Below are 22,575 nucleotides of genomic sequence, written 5' to 3' on the forward strand. Positions count from 1 at the left end.
TTCGCGTGTCCGACGCGTTATATGCCCCAATATTTTTGTCCGACAAAATTGTTTTCGCTGTTTATATGATAGAAACCATTGATTAAAATAAAATGACCAATGTGGTTATAAATTTTTTTCTTGCATAAAATTGACAACTTCGTCACCGCTTGACAGACAAACGCCCCACTACCATAATGCGCCAAGCTCCAAATTTGTCCGACTCCACCCAAATAACAAGTACAAAAAGTTTCAACGGTGTGGTCATAAATAATATTTGTATATGTGGGCCCAAGACCTATAAGAAAAATGTGCAAGTTCCCTATTGTGAAGACAGGACTTTTTGGCTTGTTGAAGACAGTAAGTCATGTTGAAATCATTCAACGGGTGATATTAATGTTGACCTAGTGCTTATACGAAATATGACTATAAAAATAGTGGGAAATTACTGTGTCATGTGAATAGCCGATGACAGATATTTTGAAAAATAATTAGATGTAATAATTTTTGTTGATTTATTGAAATATAAAATACGTAACAGTTTTGCCTCTTTTTTTAAATAAACTTATCTAATGAGACAATTGATGCTACTATGGTATACTGTCTACCGTCGCGTCTCTAGTATAGCTTGCGGTCTACCGAGAGATTGGGTGTATCATATTGTTGTATTATATTACAATACCGGCAAAAAAAATCTTTACAAAGTTAATAAAACGCATAAATCGCATATAGATAGAGATCGTAAAGAGTTAATATTTTAATTTTACAAATTAATATTTATTAAAAATGATTTAATTTGTAACATCAATTTGGTATTTTAGTTGGGAATAAGCCAATTTTTTGGCTTATTCCCAACTAAATTGGTAAATTGATATGACAAAATATTAATTTGTAAAATTAAAATAATAATTATTTTGACTTATGCGATTAATTCATTTTATAATGATTGTTTTTTTGTGGGTACTGTATACATGTGGGCTAATCACCATAATATTTCTCAGAAAGGTTTGCACACAATAATAAAAGTCACCTTTGTAGGCGAAATGTTTATTGCTAAGTACTAATAAACATTTATAATACTACTATTTAGGAATATACAATACACTTTATGCAAATTTAGTTTATTTACTATTCCCAAGTAGCACCGAACGGGTTTATTAAGTCTTTTAAGGATGCTTTAAAACTGTAGAATAAAACTAAAATTAAAACCAATTGGTTTTTAAGTAAACCTTAAGGTTGTAATAAAACCGCTTTCAGCATAAAAGGGCCCACACTTAAAGAGGTCAATAAAACCAAAAATTAAAACCTTCTTAAAACTTTGTTCTCTTAAGTAACTGGTTTTAAAGCTGCTGTGAAGGTGGTTTTAAAACCATGTTAAAAGACACTTTAAGTGCAGGCAGTTTTATAGCAATCTTAAAAAGGTTACTTAAATGGAAACTTTTAAAGACAATTTACCATATTAAATGATTCTTTAGACCCATATACTCCATATAGGCCAACAAATTTTTACATGTGTTATGATAGGTAGATACGTATTTGTAACCATAAAATATTAAAAAGTACTTGGTTATTTCGGACTATCAAGGTAGAAAAACACTTGCGCAACCAACTTTATTGATAATGTTAACAACAATAGGTCTAAATAAATCTCACGCGCAACTTCTTACTTTTGGCGAATAAAAAATAATAATAATAAAACAATTTAAATCCGAAAATTATTAATTTGAAAGAAAAATAATTTTTTCTACAATTTTAATATTTTAATATTAAAATAAATCAAATTTATGTTTTTAAGTCGCTTATTTATAATTTTTATGTAAGCCTTACATTGTAATCTATCATGGCTTTCAGTATCTCCAGAAAGCAATATGGCCGAAAACCAAATAAAACTATTTAGTCTATCGACAAAGAATTGTTAAGATCAAATGGTTTTATTTTATACCTTTCCAAAAGTATATATCCTACATAAAAGCAATGTTGCCTTGGAATTAAAACTGTTTAGTTTTAATACTGCTGTCAATAATGCCACTCGGTTTTAATGTGAATCTAACCTAAAAATCGAGGCATCGTAGTGCTATGTGTGTTGTATTCTTTGAAAAATAAGCCGTAATGACCAGTTCGTTTATATTTTAAGTAATTTTGAAGACTTATTTCTACCATACTAACTTTACTTTAACTTTTTACAACACACTACATCACTGTTCCGCTCTAAAACAAATGGCCGCCCATTTTGGACATGAGAGAAGAGGGGATGAGTTTAGTTTTATTGTTCTAACAAGAAGCATAGGTTAGTCTTTACGATTACCAAATTGATTCAGTTAAGAGCGTTTGGTTTTAATATAGCCTAATAATTGCTTTTAAGAAAGCAACTTTAAAGAAAACTAAAAAAATAGTTGTAGGTATGGCATATGATTTACTGACATAATAGTCTTGAGATCAAGTAGTTTTAATACTAGGTTTTATTAGTCATATTAGGAGAATCTTTAAAACTGCAATAAAACTAATTCTTCATAAAACTGGTTAGTTTTAAAGTGAACTGAGAATAAACCATTTTAAAACTACAATAAGACAAATTATCTATTAAGATTAATTTGTCTTATTTGATACTCTTATTGAATACTACAGGGTATATGCAAATATCAATACCTCTTTTCAAATAAAATGGCATGGAAGATTTACTTTCATTTCATTTTACATTTATTTGGTCGTTAGTGTTTATTACTTGTGAATAAATATTTTCTTTCTACAAGAGTTTTCTTGCATTTCATTATTTTGTGCAAATTCTTCAGGTAGATCGCACTTCCGATATAGACCGCATTTCCGCATACTATTAGCAGAACCATAAAATTTTAATTCTCATTCATATTTAAACTAAAAAAGTCCTATCTAAAAAATTAATAGTTCTAGATACCCTATGCATTACTAATACTTAGTTAAAAAATCCTATCTATTCAATGTCAAACTTGGGGTTGAGTTAGTGATTACCGGTAAATGAAAAAAAATCCTAATGAACTACTTATGTGCAAAAAAGCGACAGTCTGCTTTTTAAAATGAGGATGGCACAGTATTAAAATACAAATATAGCTTTTTCTCAAAGGTCTAATATTGCCAGTTATTAGGACGTTTTTTAGCAGGGCAGAATACACCTTCTTTGGGATGTTTATGAACTTTTGGACGCATTTTATGCACTTTAAAAGGCAACTGTGCATATCTACTTATTTTTATATAGTAGGTAGACTTTTTCTTGACATTATCCTGAACCTAATGCAAAAAGTTGCAAGTGGAGCTTTATTTGAAAATCGATTTATTTTGTTAAATGCCCTGGTCTATTAAAGCTAAGTACGGTAGGAATGCCTATACTATTTGAATAATCTTTTTATGTGACTGCACCTTGTGTATTACTTTGCCTACTAATTTTTTATAAAAGAGAACATAAAGTAAATATAAATTAAAACTGTTTTATGTTATGTACCAGATTGTATTTTTATATGTTAATTTTTTTTTTCGTTATTGCTTAATTTGTATGCCAATTTGAGGCCTCCACCAGAAACCCGGGATGGAACGCCCCGCACCCACTAGCACTAGTTACGCCACTGCTGCCCATAATTTAAAAATTACTCACTGCAATCTACAATTTATTATCATTAGAACGCAGCATACCGATTTATCTATCTATGGCATTGCGATACTAGCTTATCATCATTTAAAATATTAAAATTAGTTTGTATGCATTTCATGAGTAACCTGGTTAGTTCTTACAAGCAAATATAACGGACGCGTGCTAGAAAAAGGAATAAAAATAGAGAAAATTACGCTTAAATGGTAAGAAACAAACTTATTATATTTTTTACTGCAAACGTTGCTGTCAGCTGTCACCCTTCTCTGATAAGATAAAAGCAAATAATATGTATACAATATTTATTATCGCCAACTTGTTGTTAGATACTGTACTCAATGTCGTAAATAGGTATATTTGCTATGTACCTACTACATTAGTAAATACTAGATCAGAATTAAGTTAAAAACATTTAATAAACAATTATCTTCAACATTCTTAATATAGTAAGTACTTATATGAATCACGTTATAGAAATTGCACATTATATTTTGAGAAATTTGTAATAAATTAAAATTTATTGTTAATAAGCACAGTGGCGCACCTAAAATTTTCCTGGGGAAACAGTGAATCATTGTTCATTCATTATTCCTCCATCTTCGACATGTACTTAAATGAAGTAGTATCGGCATTTATTTCTTTAATCTGTTTTGTCCTTAGTCCTTCTTCTTCTTTAAGTACCGTGCCCAAATTTTAGGCGTGGGCAGCTTCCATGACAATTTGCCGATATCGTTCTTGATCTTGCGAGGCATGTAATAATTGATCTGCTGATAACGCAGACCATTGACGAAGGTTTCGGAGCCATGGATATTTTTCCTACCAATTCCTCTTTTTCCGTCGATCTTTGCGTTGAGTATTAACTGCAGTAGGTATCCTGTATCTATTACCTCTCATTATATACCCCAGACATTCAAGTTTTCTCTTTTTTATCATCTTCATTAAGTCACCTTCGCCTTGTCCTACCCTGTTTAAGACTTCTCTGTTTGAAATGCGTTGAACCCAAGATATTTTGAGCATTCTACGATATGACCACATCTTGAAGGCTTCTAGCTTGTTCATCATGTTAACCTTCATGATCCAGGTTTCACATCCATAGAGTAATACAGGAAAAACATAACATTTTATAGTCTAAGAGCTAGTGAACCCTCCGACTAACGGTCGTCCTGTAAGGCTAGAAATCTGTCTAGTGATAATTCATAGCACACCAAGGCTAAAAACCATGACCTGGCAGGCATCAGCCGTGCACGTGTATCTACCAGGTGAATCGAAAAGTGCAAATTTAGGGGGTAAAATAAACTTTCTCCTGTAAAGTTTAAATTTAAGTATGTATTTGAGTAAGTCATTTATAATAAATGTATACAATGACAGGCGATTCTATAAAGAGCATAAGACCTTGCCAGGAGAGGGGAAAGATTAGGGGTTTTTCCTAAAATTATCTTTTTTGGATCTAACGAAGTTTTTTTTAGGTTTTTTGAATTATTCCAAACAGAAAAGGTCTTTAGTGAATTTTCTCTTAGGTTAATAGTTTTTGTTATATAAACGATTAAAAATTTTGAAAATTGCGAAATCGGCCATTTTTAACCCCAAATCGGACATTTAACTAAAAATCTCAATGTTGCCAAGGTAGGCAGATATTCTTTAACCCGCGAGTAGTTTGCGCGGTGAGATAGAATCTCAATTTTTATCCTTTTTCGCGATAACTTGATGAAAAATTTTGCAATTTTGAAAAAATTTCGTAAGTGCCTCGAGGAAGGGTGTAGTAATGCGTAGGAATTTTTTTTTCTTCTTCTTCTTTTTGTGGAATTTATGGCTTTGCGGAGAGCCAATTAGCTTTAACCCGCGAGTAGTCGCGCCGTTAGATAGAATCTCACATTTCATCCTTTTTCGCAATACAGTAAAACCTGTCAGTAACGGCCACTAAAAATGAAAGAACTATTGGCCGATATAGAAAGGTGGCCGCTATTACCAGTTTTTGTAGTCCACATATAATTGGTTTGGGACATTTTTAAACGGCCGTTAGAACAGGTGGCCGATGTTGGCAGGTGGCCGTTAACACAGGTTTTACTATACAGTAAAATTTTTCAGTAACGGCCACTAAAAATGAAAGAACTATTGGCCGATATAGAACGGTGGACGGTATTGCCAGTTTTTGTAGTCTACATATAATTGGTTTGGGAAATTTTTAAACTGGCCGTTAGGACAGGTGGCCGATGTTGGCGGGTGGCCGTTAACACAGGTTATTTTAATAAAATTGTTAGAAATATATATTTTCAATATAAAAAGTAGATAAAAACAGTACAAAATAAAAATTTGTTTTAAATTCGTATTTTGAGATAGAATCTCACACGCGACTATCGACGTTACAGAAGTGAGCGCGACTACTCCCGGGTTAAACATTGATTGATGAAATCCCGAAGAGTTTTTTGCAATACAATATCGAAAACCCCTTTGTTTTTTAATTGCTAATCAAGCGGGCGCGACACTGTAGTATAAATGAGGACGTTTGAGTTTGCATAAATTCATTATCTCTAGAATGGGAAAATTTGAAGAGAAATCCTCAGACAGGTCGATTTTTATTTTTAAATTAGGACTTTTTGGCATATATATAATACTAGTGACGTCATCCATCTGGGCGTGATGACGTAATCGATGATTTTTTTAAATGAGAGTAGGGGTTGTGTGATTGCTCATTTGAAAGGTTATTTAATTCTCTATTCAGTAATATAAACCTTAACATAATTATTTATACAGGGTGTGCAAACAATTGTTTTCTTCTTTTTGTCTAAATTATTTTAATAATTTTTTTGTACACCCTGTATAAATAATTATGTTAATGTCTATATTACTAAATATAAAATTAAATAACCTTTCGAAAGCTATCACACAACTCCTACTCTCATTTAAAAAAATCATCGATTACGTCATCACGCCCAGACGTATGACGTCACTAGTATTATATATATATATATATATATATATATATATATATATATATATATATATATATATATATATATATATATATATATATATATATATATATATATAGGTATGCCAAAAAGTCCTAACTTAAGAATAAAAATCGACCTGTCTGAGGATTTCTCTTTAAATTTGCCCTTTCTCGAGATAATGAATTTATGCAAACTCAAACGTCCTCACTTATACTACAGTGTCGCGCCCGCTTGATTAGCAATTCATATAAAAAAAAGTTAAAAATATCATTTCTGAGTAAACGTTAAACAAATTTGGGGATATAGTTGGGAATAGTCTTTAGTCCAGTGTGAATTATATATTATGTTAGGTATGTGTTAATTTTGCCATCACTCCTATTAAACAAATGTTACGACATTCTATACTAGAAAAACCTTCCTGATTTGACGAAACGCCCCTGATGATGCTTTAGGAGCGAAAGTACTTGGGAAAGATTTAATAAAATAGGTGCTAGATATCTGCCTTTTATTTCTATTCTTTATATATTTTTTATATGCCCTGGGTGATGTTTAACCCCCAAATAAATACGCATTAAATAATCCTCGACACATGAAAAATAGAAGTGTGCCGTGTGCATATTATCAGCAGGCTTTTGTATCTATTTTCGGCAGTATGAAATCAATAACTAGGTACCAAAGTATAATATTCATGAGTATTCATTTGGGGGTTAAACATCACCCAGGACATATTAAAAATATATAAACAATAGAAATAAAAGGCAGATATCTAGCACCTAATTTATTAAATCTTTTCCAAGTACTTTCGCTCCTAAAGCATCATCAGGGGCGTTTCGTCAAATCAGGAAGGTTTTTCTAGTATAATGTCGTAACATTTATTTAATAGGAGTGATGGCAAAATTAACACATATACCCAACACATTAACACATATACCCAAGTATAAAGGTCTCCATTCACGTTGAGATCGGTATCGATCATAGGCGTAACCAGGATGATCCTAAGGGGGGGGGGTTACAACTACTGGAAGGTCTCTGAGGGGTATGGTGTTAAGCGTATAGAGCTCAAAGTCCATCCCAATGGGGGGGTTATAACCCCCAAAACCCCCCCCCTGGTTACGCCTATGGTATCGATACGTAGCAAGTATCAATATCGCGATACAAATTTCATAGTGTATTTGGCTGTCTCCGTATCACTGTATCAGTATCACAACTCTGTATCTTCGTCGTCTACAACTTTATCGCCGTCTGTATCACTGTCGTGAAACAGATACAAAAAAGTGCTTTCCTTACTTTATAATTTCAAACATCAGAAAATAGTTTTAGAATATCCAACTATTTAATGTACAATGCTGCCCATCCAGACGCAGGAAGAAGAGCCAGTGAGGAGCAGCTATAATCATTAGAAAGGGTATAAAACTCCATATTCTACAAAAGATTGAACAACCAGATCTACAAGCAGTCTCCATAGAAATAGAAGATTGGATCGGACCAATCTCGATAGCTGCTGTATAATGCCCCCCAAATTATAGAGCTAACAAAAATTCTTTAAGTAATCTCTTTAATCCACTTGGTAACCGTTTCCTGGCAGGTGGAGACTATAACGCCAAACATACTAGTTGGGGTTCAAGACTGTGCGCTCCTGGCAGAGACAGGGTACTACATCAAATCATATCAGAACAACACTTGGACCATTTGTCTACGTATCAGCCTACCTACTGGCCATCCGACCCGCAGAAAGTTCCTGACTGTTTAGATTTCTTTGTTACAAAAGGGTTCTTAAGGGGATATCTAAGTATCGAATCAAATTTTGATATAGAGATATGAATAGAAGATATGAATAATAGAGATAACAGATATGAATGGACACATCTAAGGGAGGCTTACATCCGATGATGGATGGAATAGCTGTTGATGATGATGAATCATTTTTAAGTTATTTTGAAAAAAAGGAATTTTTGTCAAGATAAAAAATTTTACTTTAAAACTTTCAAAAATGAGCATTTTGAACGGATGAAACATATTATATAAACAGATTATATAAATACAAAATACATAAAGTAAATGGTAAAGCGGTAATGATTAATTTCCTTTGGGATGCTAATAAGGAGTGACTTTTACGATTTTTTTACCAAAAAAATGGGGCAACTTTATTTTGAGCTCAACTTACTTATAATTTTGATGCTAGAAACTTTTTTAAAAACAAAAATAAAGCTTTTTTATTGTAGTGAGGTTTCCCCGAAAAGTGTTCCTCTTTTTTTTGTGATTTCACGTTGAAATATTCGATTTGGAATTTGACAAATAGGAACCTACCTTCAGTAGCTTCTTCTTTCTGCTTCTACTGGGTATATACAGACTTCATATTTAACCGTGTGTAAATGCACTATTTTGTAGGCCAAAATATCAAAATGAAACAAACAGAATAAAATCATAGCAAAATAAATTAAAACGCCTGACTTCTGACATCTTCTCGCACATAGGAATCGGCAGTAACTGCATGACGTACTAAAAAAACTTCGTGTGTATTTATGTAAGTACATATACCTTCATCTTCTTTAGGTGCCGTGTCGGTATTCAGACGTTAGCCATCATCGTATTGTTTACAAGTTCCTGACACCTTTCTCTATCGGCTGCTACGCAAAATAATTCTTGTACTGTGGTTCCACACCATTGTCTAATATGTATTTCGCAACATTGACCAAGTTTCTTTCGACCAATCCATCTCTTTCCCTCCACTTTTCCTTGTATTATAAGGCAAAGTAAATGGTATTTAGGTCCTCTAATTATATGGCCGAAGCATTCTGTTTTTCTGCCCTTTTTTTTCTATTTATACCTAATCCAATTTAATTTCTCAACTTTTAGTTTAAAATTAATTCTTGTTTGTTTTTTTAAATTTTTTGCAATTTTTGACCCCGGGTTTTGGCGCCCCTAAAGGATGGCGCCCGTATGTATTGCACACTTTACACATATGGTAACGGGGGCCCTGTTCGACACTGACAGTGACGTTTATACTATCAAAAACAATAATTTTTATACATATAGGCGCGAAATGTTGCCAAGTCAGTGACGTTCGATTTCTTGTTATAAAAAAATCGATTTTTAGTAGTTTCAATGTGACACAAAATCTAGGCACGGGATAAAAAAGTCTATTTGAATAAAGTGTATTTTTTGTCTTTCTTAATGGTGGTACAGGCTCCTTTTTTCAATATTTTATTTAGTTATAGAGTAATTTCCACATACTAACATATTTCTGAAATTGGGCTCTGTACCGCCATTCTTTATTATATTACGAATATGTGTGCCAAAGATATCGACAAAATATTCAAAATTAGAGCCGCAATCTTGGAACGCGTTTGTTGCTACCTGTTGATCGCTACTGTTTGCTCTTAAGCGAAATTCATATTTTTTTTACATACCTCGTATAAAATTGAAAAAGCTTGATATCTGATGGTTGTAGCTTAGATTTTAGACCAGGTAGAGCATTTTATGAAGAATAGTTTTTTTTTTCGTAAAATTGATAATAATAAATTACATAGTTATCATAATTGTAATAAAATGACGATGGATATCCGTCGAGAAAAAATTGAAAGTTTTTTTATTTAATTAGAAGGATGTAGTTGTGTATAAAACATATAGTCCAGTCGAGTTAGACGAATAATAGGCCTAACCTTGCATTAGGAGTTGCCCCAAATTTTATTTTTCTAATCTTTAGTGGAGATCAATAGTAGTGTAAATTTAAAATCTCGACTTAATTCCGCCATTGCGTTAGCTGCCATCTTGATTTTAAACGAGAACCGTTTTTGCTTAACATCTCCTCCACTTTCAACTTTTTGACAAAAAGTATACCATAAAAATTATTGAAAATATGATTTTCTATCATTTCTATTCTTACAATTTTTTCGTGCCGTTTTTCCGAGTTATGGCGGAAAATAGCGACAGAGCATAATTATTCAATTATCCCGTTTATTATTAGTTTTACGACAAAAATGTTTCTATACAAAAATAGAGAGAATTAAATTCTACATAATTTTAATTTCTTTCATTTTTTTGCTGAAGTTAATATTTAAGGTAGTCCGTATGCGATAATGGCGCGAGCGTAAGACTAGATTGATTTTGTAGCAATTGTTTTTGTTCAATATCTACGCCATTTTCAACTAAAATTGTCCCAAATATGATTTCCTACAATTTATTTTTTAACAATTTTTTTCATGGGGTTGATATTTTCCGAGTTAAGTGGGAAAATAGTAAAATGTGGTGGGGAGCATAATTACGGAATTGAATCTTGTTTCCGAGCTGCCCCAAATTTTATAATTCTATCATTTAGGGGAGATCAATGGTAGTGTAAATTTAAAATCTCTACTGAATTCCGCAGTTGCATTAGCAGCCATATTGATTTTAAAGGAGAACAGTTGTTGCTTAATATCTCCGCCATTTTCAACTTTTCGACAAAAACGGTAGGAACTAAAATTGTTGGAAACGCAATTTCCTACAATTTTTTTTCCACAATTTTTTTATGCGATCAATATTCTCCGAGTTAAGGGGGAAAATAGTGGAAGCGGGGGGAAGCATAATTATTGAATTGTCTCATTTATTATTAACTTTACGACATAATTGTGCGACAAAAATAAAGAGAATTATATTTTATACAATTTTTGAAACATCCAATGAAACACCAACCAAACTAAGTACCTACATAAAAGACATAAATAATAACTTATATGCATTAAGTTCACTTAATTTTATTAACTAGCGGGTTTTATTGGTTGAATTTGTCTGTCGATAATTAAGTTTCATGTCATCTAACATATTTTAATATTTCAACAATTTTTTTTTTAATTTTAGACCCTGTTGGGGGGGAATTTTCCCATACCCCCCTTGTAGACCCACCTTTGGTTCTCTCGAAAAATTGTAGTAAATCTTAATTGCAACAATTTCAGTCCTTACACTTTTTGTGGAAAAGTTGAAAATAACGGAGATATTGAACAAAAATATCATCATCATGGCATCCACACTCCTAGCGGAGTGATTGCCGCCCTCTTTGGGCTCTTCCGATTCGTTTGTCGCGGTGAATCAATCCGCATTAACATTTTGGTTTTACAATTGGTTGTGTGACTTCGCATCTTCTTCAATTTTTCTCCATTCGTTCCTGTTTTTGCTTATGGTTGCCCATTCTTTGACTCCCATCTTCTTAGGGTCCTCGACTATCTGGTTCTCCCATCTAGTTTTGGGTCTTCCTCGTGGTCTGTCTGATACAGGTCTCCATTTAGAAATTTTCTTGATGATGGCTTCTGGATTTCTCCTTTCTATATGTCCCATCCATCTGAGTCTCTGTGCCTTGATAAATCTGATGATGTCTTCTCCTTTCAGAAGTCCTATTACTTCGTGGTTCATGAGTTTTCTAAATTCATTATTACCTAAATCTAGTGGGCCTGCTATCCTCCGAATTATTTTTCTCTCTAGGATCCTCAATTTTTCTTCCTCTTTCTGGGTCAAACACATTACCTCAGCACCATATGTGATTACTGGTCTAATTGCTGCTTTGTAAATCTTCAGTTTAGTATTCTGAGTAAGCTTCTTATCTTTTAGGAAGTTATTGTATTTCCAGTAGGCTTTGTTTCCTGCCTGGATTCTTTAACTGATTACAATGCTTCTATCATTAGTTCCATTAACTGAGACTCCAAGATATTTAAAGTGTTCTACCTTTTCAAACTTATGTTCACCAATATTTAAACTTGTCACATTATCTGAATTTTTTCTTGAGCATATTAGGTATTTTGTTTTGCTTTTATTTATTTCTAAACCCCTTTTGGATGCTTCCTTGCATAACTTCGTAAATTCTTCCTTTAAACTGTTCAGGTTTCTGCTAATTGGACCGCATTATGTAATAGCGGATTAAGCGCCAAAATGCAGTTTTGAGATAAATAGGTTTAAAGATTTTAAATTTGTTTTTGGTACTATTTCTAAAATATAGTACTGACATGTTTCATATTTAATATATTAATGCAAATGTTAATAGACTTTTACATGTGTTTAAAATTTTTTAAAAATAATTTATATTTTAAAAGTTATTCGATCAAATGTCGCTTAATTCGTTAATGATTTTTTAAGATATGCATGAGTTAAGATCCGAATACCGGATTAAGAGACATATTTGGCGCTTAATCTGATGTTACCTGACAAAGGATGTCTTTTAATTAGATATCTTAAACGTTAGTAAATATGTTATGTTTTATAATAAAGAATTAACCGACTATTCATGGTGCTTGATTCGTTATTACACTTACAAAGATGCGGATTTTTGTTTATGCCAATGGATTATGTATCATTATTGGCGTTTAGTTCGATATTAAAAATCCTAGTGTGAGATTTCTTTTAATAAAATAAAAAATGTCGCTTAATACAGGCATTTAAAAACAGCTTTTTTTTTAATTTTTTTACAAAAAACATATTTTTATACATAGATTTGCACCCTAGCTGCAAGATGGCACTATTATCTCGATTTTGGACTTTTGGCGGTTAATCCGTTATTACATAACGCGGTCCAATTAATGATATGTCGTCAGCATACGCCACCAGTTGCGACATCGATGTTATAATTGTACCTTTTATTTCTGTAGCTCTTAAGCCTGGGTTTCCTCGAAAGCGGCACCGACAAACAGCGACCGTAGCACTGCGATGAATTACGTCAGATTACGGTGAAAAATTCAAGGTTCTTCACTGGGGCAATGGAATGTGCAAGCTCAGCAAGCGGTGGCTTCCAACGCATCCTTGGAAACCAACGCTATTATTTTGCATGGTACAGTTTTTTATGATGTCATTCATCGCAGTGTTACGATCGGAGGTTGTCGGCACCGCTTTCGAGGAAACCAGCGCTTTATTGTTCCTTCTATTGCGACATTGAATAATGACGTTGATAGAGGGTCACCTTGTCTTACTCCAGTTGCTATTTCTATATTTTTGGTGATACCGTTATCTGTAATTATTGCTGCAGTCGATCTTTCCATTGTCATTTTCGTAAGTTTTATAAGTTTCATTGGTATATCTAGGTTTTTCATGTCTTCTATTAGGTCGGGTCTTCTTAAGCTGTCAAAGGCTTGCTTGAAATCTATGAAAAGGATGTGTAAGTCGATATCATGTTCGTAGCATTTCTCAATTGACTGTGTGATTATGTGAACTTCGTCTATTGTTGACCTTCCCTCTCTAAATCCGTGCTGGTAGTCTCCTATTTTAGTTTCAATGTATTTTGAGAGTTTTTCTCTGATTAGTGCTCTCAATATCTTGTAGCAGCTGTTTAACAGTGTTACTCCTCTATAGTTGTTGCATTTTGTAGTGTCCCCTTTCTTTAGAATCGGAAATATCCATCCAGTTTTCCATTCTTCGGACATTCTTTCTTCTTCCCAAATTCTTAGTATTAGCTCGTATATTTTCCGTTGTAGTTCTTCTCCGCCTCGTTTTATTAGCTCGTTTGGGATTTCATCTGGGCCTGCTGCTTTCTTTTGTTTTAGGTTTATCACACGTAAAAGTCCTCATGTGACGGTTTTTCGATTTCGATTTCATCATCAAGGTCTGTATCCTCTGTATATTCGAGAGAACTTTCTCTCGCCTAAATAACTCTTCGTAGTATTTCTCCCATACTTTGGCATCAATCTTAACTGTTGGTTTCTTCTTATTTTGTGATTTTATATATTTGTAAAGCTTTACATTGTTCTTGCAATTTACTTCCATCTCTTCTATAACTTCATCAATCCATATCTTTTTTTTTGGTTGTACAGCATTTGTCTGAGTCTTTCTGTTTTCTCCTATACTCTTCCAAATCCTTTTCTATACCTGTCATCAGCCATTTCTTTCGAGCTAGATTTTTTCCCTGGTTGCTGTTTCGCAGTCTTCGTCTTTGTATCATATTACTTTTTCTGCTGCTATCGAAATGTGATCTTTTATTTCTTTCCACGTTTCTTCTGTTTGTCGTAAAGTTAATAATAAATGAGACAATTCAATAATTATGCTTCCCCTCCGCTTCCAACTATTTTCCCCATTAATTCGGAGAATATTTGATCGCATAAAAAAATTGTGCAAAAGAAATTGTATTTCCAACAATTTTAGTTCCTACCGTTTTTGTCGAAAAGTTGAAAATGATGGATATATTAAGCAACAACGGTTCTCCTTTAAAATCAATATGGCGGTTAATGCAAGCGCGGAATTCAGTCGAGATTTTAAATTTAGACTACTATTGATCTCTTCTAAAGGATATAATTATAAAATTTGGTGCAGCTCGGAAACAAGATTCCATTCAATATTTATGCTCCCCCCACCACTTTTTACTATATACTCATTTAACTCGAAAAGTATTAACCGCATGAAAAAAAATTGTTAAAAAAAAATTGTAGGAAATCATGTTTGGAACAAATTTTGTCGAAAATGGAGTAGATATTGAACAAAAACAATTGCTATAAAATCAATCAGGTCTTACGCTCGCGCCTTAACCGCATACGTACTACCTTAAATATTGATTTTATTAAAAAAATGAAAGAAATCAAAATTGTACAAAATTTAATTCTCTTCATTTTTGTATAGGTGCAAATTTGTTGTAAAACTAATAATAAACGAGATAATTAAGTAAATCGTTAATTATGCTCTAACTGTCACTATTTTTTCCCCATAACTCAGAAAATATCGACCGCACGAAAAAAATTTTAATAAACGAAATTATAGAAAATCGAATTTTCAATAATTTCAGTTTCTACACTTTTTGTCGAAAAGTTGAAAATGGCGGAGATATTAATTAAAATCATTTCTCGTTTAAAATCAAGATGGCGGCTAACGCAACGGTCAAATTCGGTCGAGATTTTAAATTTATACTACTACTGACCCCCCCCCTAAAGATTAGAAAAATAAAATTTGGGGCAGCTCGTAATGCAAGGTCAAATGCTATCCCGACTGGGCTAATAGTTTTTAATACGAGTCGTTTCAAACCACTTTTCATAATAACAATTTTTGATATTCTGGGATATAAAGGTATTTTACTCTTTAACGCAATTCATATTTTTGACATACTTACCTCGTATAAAATTGATAAAATTTGATATCTGATGGTTGAGTTTTGGATTTTAGACTAAGTATGCAGAGGATTTTATGAAGAATAACTTTTTTTGTAAAATTGATAATAAAAAAGTTTCCCATAAAGGTCCTAGCTACGTAGACATAAGAGCCTGGACAAGAGACTGTATAAGAGCTTCTGTATGCGAATTTTCAAATTGTTATGCCATATTCGGATTCAGCATAATCAAAAACAAAATAGAAACATATTTGATCAAATTAAAATGCTGAATTCAACGATATTTTAAAAAATTATTTATACAAAACAATTGTTATTGTTTAAATAATTAGCGGCAAAATCTCTGAGTAGAACTTTTTACTTTAAATGTATCTAAACTAACTTAAAAAGTTTTAAAAAATATAAGCTTGTTTGAATTTTTCCGAAACATTGCATGCTTTCGTTCTATATTGACTCCTCTAAATTGTGTATGTTCATATCTCTACTTTTCGTAAAATATTTATGTTTTCAGGTGATGGATTCGGGAAAAGCACAAAATCCCAACGAAGGCGATCGTTATGTAATAGCTTTACATACAAGTTTTGCTTTATCTGCATTCAGAAGCTACACAAAATGGACAATACGAAATGAAGTTACATCCGCGGGAAAATTTGATGATCTCGTATTTGAATCAGATGAAAAGTGTATATTGTTACAAGCAAAAGTTCACAAGGGTGAGACGTACACTAGAAACTTTATGACAGAAAGACCCGAAACAAAAAACAGTAAATTCAGTATCGCAAAGTATTTTCTGTCTTATTTAACTTCTAAGGAATTTTTTAAAATAACAACTAACTCCTTAATACTATGTACTGATACTACGTTGAAAGTTGCTGATATTATGGATGAATTACCTGCTGATGAAAATTTGCAACAAATATTTGGTCCCCAGACAAAAAAATTTAAAATTAAAAATGAAAAAGGAATGATTGACGATGAAGCTGGGCTTTTAAACAAGATTAAACAATTTCAGAAGAACATCAGTGAACAAGAAACTGACAGTAACAAAAAAGAATGGAAGACTTTGGATTTCAATAGAGAAGACATAAAGTCATTTATAGATTATTTTATTGTTGTTAATGTTAATCTAACGGATATAGAATCGTTAATTAAAAGAAAATTAAGTGAGCTAAGTGATTATCTGAAGTTTAATCCTTCATATTACGAATATGTAAATCATCATGTAGAAGAGTGGTCTCATTTACCAATTGACAACTTTGTGCCCATGACAGAAGACTATCTAATGTTTATTATGTATGGTGAAAACAATCGACTTTTTCTTCATAAGTTTGTTAAGACTAAAATTTTTTTCAAAGAAGAAAATTTATTTCAGTTTGATTCAAATATTATTTGTGTTCAACCGCACGATAACATCGCTATGGATTTATTAAAAATTTTCCGAAGCATTCAAAACGCAGAAAGACCAGATCTACTTCTAGAAGAAAACACATTATGTTTGATGCAAAAAATTAAAAATACATTTTATGAAATGAAATATACAATGGAATATAAAGTTATATGTGATATGATAAACACATTTAGATGTGAAAAAATTAAATACTTAGTTGTTTCGTTTTTAGCACTTGATGAAGATCAAGTATTAGAATTATATAACAACATATTAATGATTACTAAGGAAGATCCAAATAAAAAAGTATTTATAATCATTAAAGAAAATTATTTTCAAGAGAGTGAAACAATAAATAAAATAGTTAATGATAAAATATACTTCCATTCGCTAGAAACTAACACACAAAAATACATATTGAACAAAAAAGTAATCTTGTTTCAAGAAGAATTGATAACATTAATGGATTTAATTAACAACACCGAAAATATTAACTCCGAACTTAATGAAATTGAGATTGATGAATGTCTTACAAAAATAATATTTGCCAAAGAAGACGACGAAGAATATTACTCGATAAGTTGTAATTTACAACCCCAATCAGAACGTGAGGAATTCTATGTTAAAAGAAGCCTAATAGCTAACTCGGAAGTATTTCCGGAAAAAATGTTTTTCGAAAAAATAGACAAAAATATAGTTGTGATTACAGGTCCACCTGGTGCAGGGAAAACAACTTCACTGAAACAAATAACATCACTAAAAAAAGAAAAGGACAAAATAGATTCCAAATTGACATGGATAATTAATGTAGATTTTAAAAAGTCGAAACAATTTTTCCAGAAGAATATCGAGAAAACCCTATATAATCTATTGTGTCACAATGAAGATATAACTCCTGATAGCTCCTATTTGAAAGGAAAACTTATCAAGTCTATGGATAAAATTGTAATTATAGACGGTCTTGACGAGAACTGTTCGAACAATAAAAAAATACAAAATATATTAGCAGATCATAATTCCCTTCAGGCTTTGAATATTTCTTTGGTTATTATGGGGGCCAGATATTACGATTTTATCTTAAAGGATTTAATAGATTTACATGGATGTGAGTTAGTTAAAATATCTCCATTTTCACCTTGTGATCAGTCTTTTTTTCTCAAACAATATCTAAAACGATTAATACCATCTGCAAATATTGAAAATGATTTATTTGAAGACGTAACAAATTTTGTTCCAGCATTTAAAGATATCTGTTCAACGCCATTATCGCTAAAAATGGTGGCTAAGATAATAAAAAATAAAATATCTAAAGGTGACTCTATCGGATCCTTGTCAAAAGTTTTTAATAATATTATAAACATATATGATTTTTATAATTGCTATTTACAAGTGATCAGAGACGAATTTGCACAAGATGACGATAGACTCCTTGGAACGTTTGACGGGTACTATATAGAATCGTTAAAAGAATTTTCGGCGAAGAATTTGTTTTCTGATTTTCCGAAACTTTTAGATTTGCTTAATGTTGATGCTAGTTTCGAGATTAGTAAACATGCTTTAAATGTTGGGTTATTAAAGACATCAGCTGACGGGTATGCATTTGTTCATAACACTTTTGAGGAATATTTTGGAGCAAAATTGCTATGGGATCGCCTTTATAAAAAGAGGCAAAGTCATAATTTATTGCTAGAAGTTCTTAATATAGTATTTTTAAACGTTCAATATGAGGGTGTTTCGAATTTTTTTAAAAATAGTTTGGAAATGAATCAAAATGAAAAAATATCTGAATTGTCTATAAAATACAATTCGGCACTTACTGAGGTAAATTGGAAAAGAGATATATCATTTTTATGTATTCGAGGATGCTTTTTTACTGTTAAATTACTTTTTGATAATTATACTAATTTTTGCGATATTCTAAAAATTGAAGGTATGTCTGGAGAAACAGCGTTACATTATTCGTGTCCTTACCCATCTTTAATCAAATACATCGTAGAAAGGGGGGCAGAGGTTAATAAAGCAGATGAAAACGGTTTTACCGTTTTAAATTACATGTTTATAATGTTATGGGGTTCTACTGAATATAGACATTATTTTAGAAGTTTATTAGATGTATTCAAAAATTTTAAAAGACCCAAAACCTTTGTATTTTTTAAAGAATATTATAAATTACTACGTCAAAATCAAGAAAAAGATCATGTAAATAACGATAGACTGAATAAATTTCTTGATTTGTTAATATATTTAGAAAAATATCGGTTAAATTTGAATATAAAGGACATTAATGGCGATACGCCCGTTCACTGGGCTGCTCAAGCTGGCTTGAAAGTAATTCTTGAGAAATTTATTAATGAATATGGTTTAGATCCCAATCCTGTTAATAAACAAAAACAAACACCTCTTCATTACGCTTGTAGTTTTGGAAATTATGATATAGTCATGTACTATAAAGAAATTAACATGCTAAGTGAAAATGATAGCCTAATTGTGTTAAAAGCTGCGGAATCAAAAACTATAAAAGTACTAAAATTTTTGATTGAAGAATGTGGCATGGATCCAACGGTTCGAGATTCTACAAAAAAATCTGCTTTCCATTATGCTGCTTTTCAAGATTCCTTGGAGGCAATCAGATATCTTCGAAGTAAAAACTTAGAGTTTAATACGGTTGACAAATATCACTGTACAAGCATGGTAGCAGCAGCTGCTGAAGGAAATGCTGTATGTGTATTAAAATATTTGGTAGATGATTGCTGTATGCTTAGATATATAGACACAAATCATGTTTTCCTCTGCACACTTCGTCATGACTCACTGAAAGCCTTCAAATTTTTAGTAAATAAGGGGTTGGAAATGCCTAGTCCTCAAAGTTTTTTAGAAAAGCTTTTCGAATATGACGCAGTTGAGATTTTTAGAGAAACATATTCAAAAGATAAATTACAAAGTGAAATTGTTAAGTTTCTTTTTAGAGCAGCGCTTTTAAATTCATACAAAATATTTGTGTATTTAAAATATTATACAAACGATATAAAATCTCTAAGAAATGAACAAGGCCAATTGCTTATCCATGAAGCGGCTAGCAAAAATGCGGTGCATGTTCTTAAGTTTTTAATCAGAGAATGCGCAGTAGATTTAAACTTATGTGATGAATATGGAAATACACCTAGTCACTATGCAGCTGCTAGTAATGCACTCGAAGGTATAAAGAATCTTAAAGAGCTAGGGGCAAAACTAAATCTGTTCAACGTGAATAAATATACACTTGGTCATATAGCTGCTAATTCGGGCGCATTAGAGGTTTTACGGTACTTAGTAGAAGATTGTCCAATGGACTCGTGGAACGTTCCTGATGATAATGGGAATTTACCGGCTCATATGGCAGCTTGTAGTAATGAAGTTAAGATTTTAAAGTATCTTAAATCAGTTGGAATTGATTTAGCTCAATGTAATAATAACGGGGAGACTTTAGCTCACAGAGCAGCTGCAGGTGATGCAGTTGATGTTTTAAGTTTTCTTAAAAATGAATGTAAGTTTTCTTTAAATTCATTAAATAATAATGGATCTTCGCCACTCGACTATGCAAATCAATATAATGCACTAAAAGCAAAACAGTTCTTAGAATATAAAATGACTTAAAAAGAATATAATAGAATGAAAGGCACTTATGTAATAAAATTATTTCTGTCCTTGTTTTAAAAAATTTAAAAAATCGCTGAGACCCGCCGATTTTTAAAAATTATATAAATGTGCGCGTTTTAAACATAAATAAGAATGTTCAGGGTCATTCACGCCAGCCTAGCATAGTTTATAAGGTTTATTTTTAATGGAGCACCCTATATATTTTTATATTTTTAAAAGCTCCCTAACAACTTGATTTCAACGAACTATATAATAACGTGATGTATGTTATATTAAGAGAAAACAGTAGCGATCAACAGCTAGCGAAAACGCGTTCCAAGATTGCGGCTGTAATTTTGAATATTTTATCGAGATATTTGGCACACGTATTCGTAATATAATAAAGAATGGCGGTACAGAGCCCAATTTGAAAAATATATTAATATGTGTAAATTACTCTGTAATTAAATACAATATTAAAAAAACGAGCCTATACCGCTATTAAGAAGAACAAAAAAATACACTTTCTTCAAATAAACTTTTTTATCCGATGCCTAGATTTTGTGTCATTTTGGAACTACTAAAATTTTTTATTTCATTAGTGGTTCCAAAATGACACAAAATCTAGGCATCGGATAAAAAAGTTTATTTGAAGAAAGTGTATTTTTTTGTTCTTCTTAATGGCGGTAGAGGCTCGTTTTTTTAATATTGTATTTAATTACAGAGTAATTTCCACATATTAATATATTTTTCAAATTGGGCTCTGTACCGTCATTCTTTATTATATTATGAATACGTGTGCCAAATATCTCAAAAAATATTCAAAATTACAGCCGCAATCTTGGAACGCGTTTTGGCTACCTGTTGATCGCTACTGTATCACCTTATGAATAATACTCCTTATTTTAGAAAGTTGTAAAAAAACGCTAGGACATGTCAACTTTTAAATTCAAATATGAACTGTTTAAACATAAATTTAAATATACAAGGTGATTCACGCAAGTCTAACATAGTCCATGATATTTAATTTTAATGAATCACCCTGTATATTTTTGTTTTCAGATGCTGCTAAACAACCTCATCTCAAAAAAGTGTATTATGTAAGGTCTATTATGAATAATACAAGGTGAAATTTTAAAATGATGTATATTTTTCGTCAAGATAAATAAAATTTTTAAATTAATAGTTTAATGTCCGACTGGTCTATTATTTGACAAACAATGACATTATTTCGAAGTCTATTAAGTACGGTATAACGCCCAAGGGCGTGTTATTGAAAAATAGCGCCCTAGGGCCTATTAAATTTAAATAACGAGTTAAATACTGTAGCGTGATTAGTGTAATTACTTCTAATTACAATAAAACCAGCGGTTCGTAATTTATATACGACTTTATTTTTTATTTATACAAGTTTACTTTACAAACTTTAGCTTAAGACTAAACTCTAATAACAGCGCGCTCCGCTTAAATAGCCAATAGGTCCTGTTCTCGAAATGTCTACATATCCCTCGGCCTAATGAATATTCTGGAGATCTTCACTCACAGCGCCGTCGCTTCTGTGACGTCACGGCTACTGTTATTCCGACGGTTGGAATTCTCCCAAGCCGGGGACTGTTTATTGCGCCGATTCGAAACTCTTTCGTTACACTGCTCCCCTCTTAAGATCTGAGCGTCCCGATCAGCAACTCTAGATGAAGGCTCAGGATGGCGGAATCTACACGACTCTCCAGCTTTGCATACACCCTTCAAGAAGAAATAACAGTCTACTGTCTTTGAAGGATCCGACATCTTCGGGTTCATGCAACACACAGTAATTCGTACTCCAGTTTCTCTGAAGACCACCTCAAGCATGCTTCTCACAATCTTCCAATCCAGATTTTCTACTGCATGGCCTATTTTTGGTAAAGCCAAATCTTTGATGTCATAATTACACACGATTTTCTTCAAATTAGTTAGAGCACGCCATATGTTCTCGTAGCTT

The 22,575-nt window shown here is 32.1% G+C and overlaps 1 protein-coding gene across 2 annotated transcripts; it reads left to right on the top strand.

The window, feature by feature from the left end:
• Window positions 1–3,625: 3,625 nt before the first annotated feature.
• Window positions 3,626–20,990, top strand: LOC126881467 (uncharacterized). Of its 2 annotated transcripts, none has more exons than XM_050645744.1 (2): window positions 3,626–3,801; window positions 16,104–20,990. In XM_050645744.1, the coding sequence occupies exons 1-2, from the start codon at window positions 3,799–3,801 to the stop codon at window positions 20,610–20,612; spliced, it is 4,512 nt and encodes a 1,503-aa protein (XP_050501701.1). In that variant the 5' UTR covers window positions 3,626–3,798; the 3' UTR covers window positions 20,613–20,990. The 2 variants fall into 2 exon arrangements, with proteins under 2 accessions (XP_050501701.1, XP_050501702.1); XM_050645745.1 differs by lacking the exon at window positions 3,626–3,801 and adding an exon at window positions 3,896–4,041.
• The last annotated feature ends 1,585 nt before the right edge of the window (window positions 20,991–22,575 follow it).

The sequence above is a fragment of the Diabrotica virgifera genome, chromosome 3 (genome assembly GCF_917563875.1).
Source record: "Diabrotica virgifera virgifera chromosome 3, PGI_DIABVI_V3a".
Classification (NCBI taxonomy): domain Eukaryota; kingdom Metazoa; phylum Arthropoda; class Insecta; order Coleoptera; family Chrysomelidae; genus Diabrotica; species Diabrotica virgifera.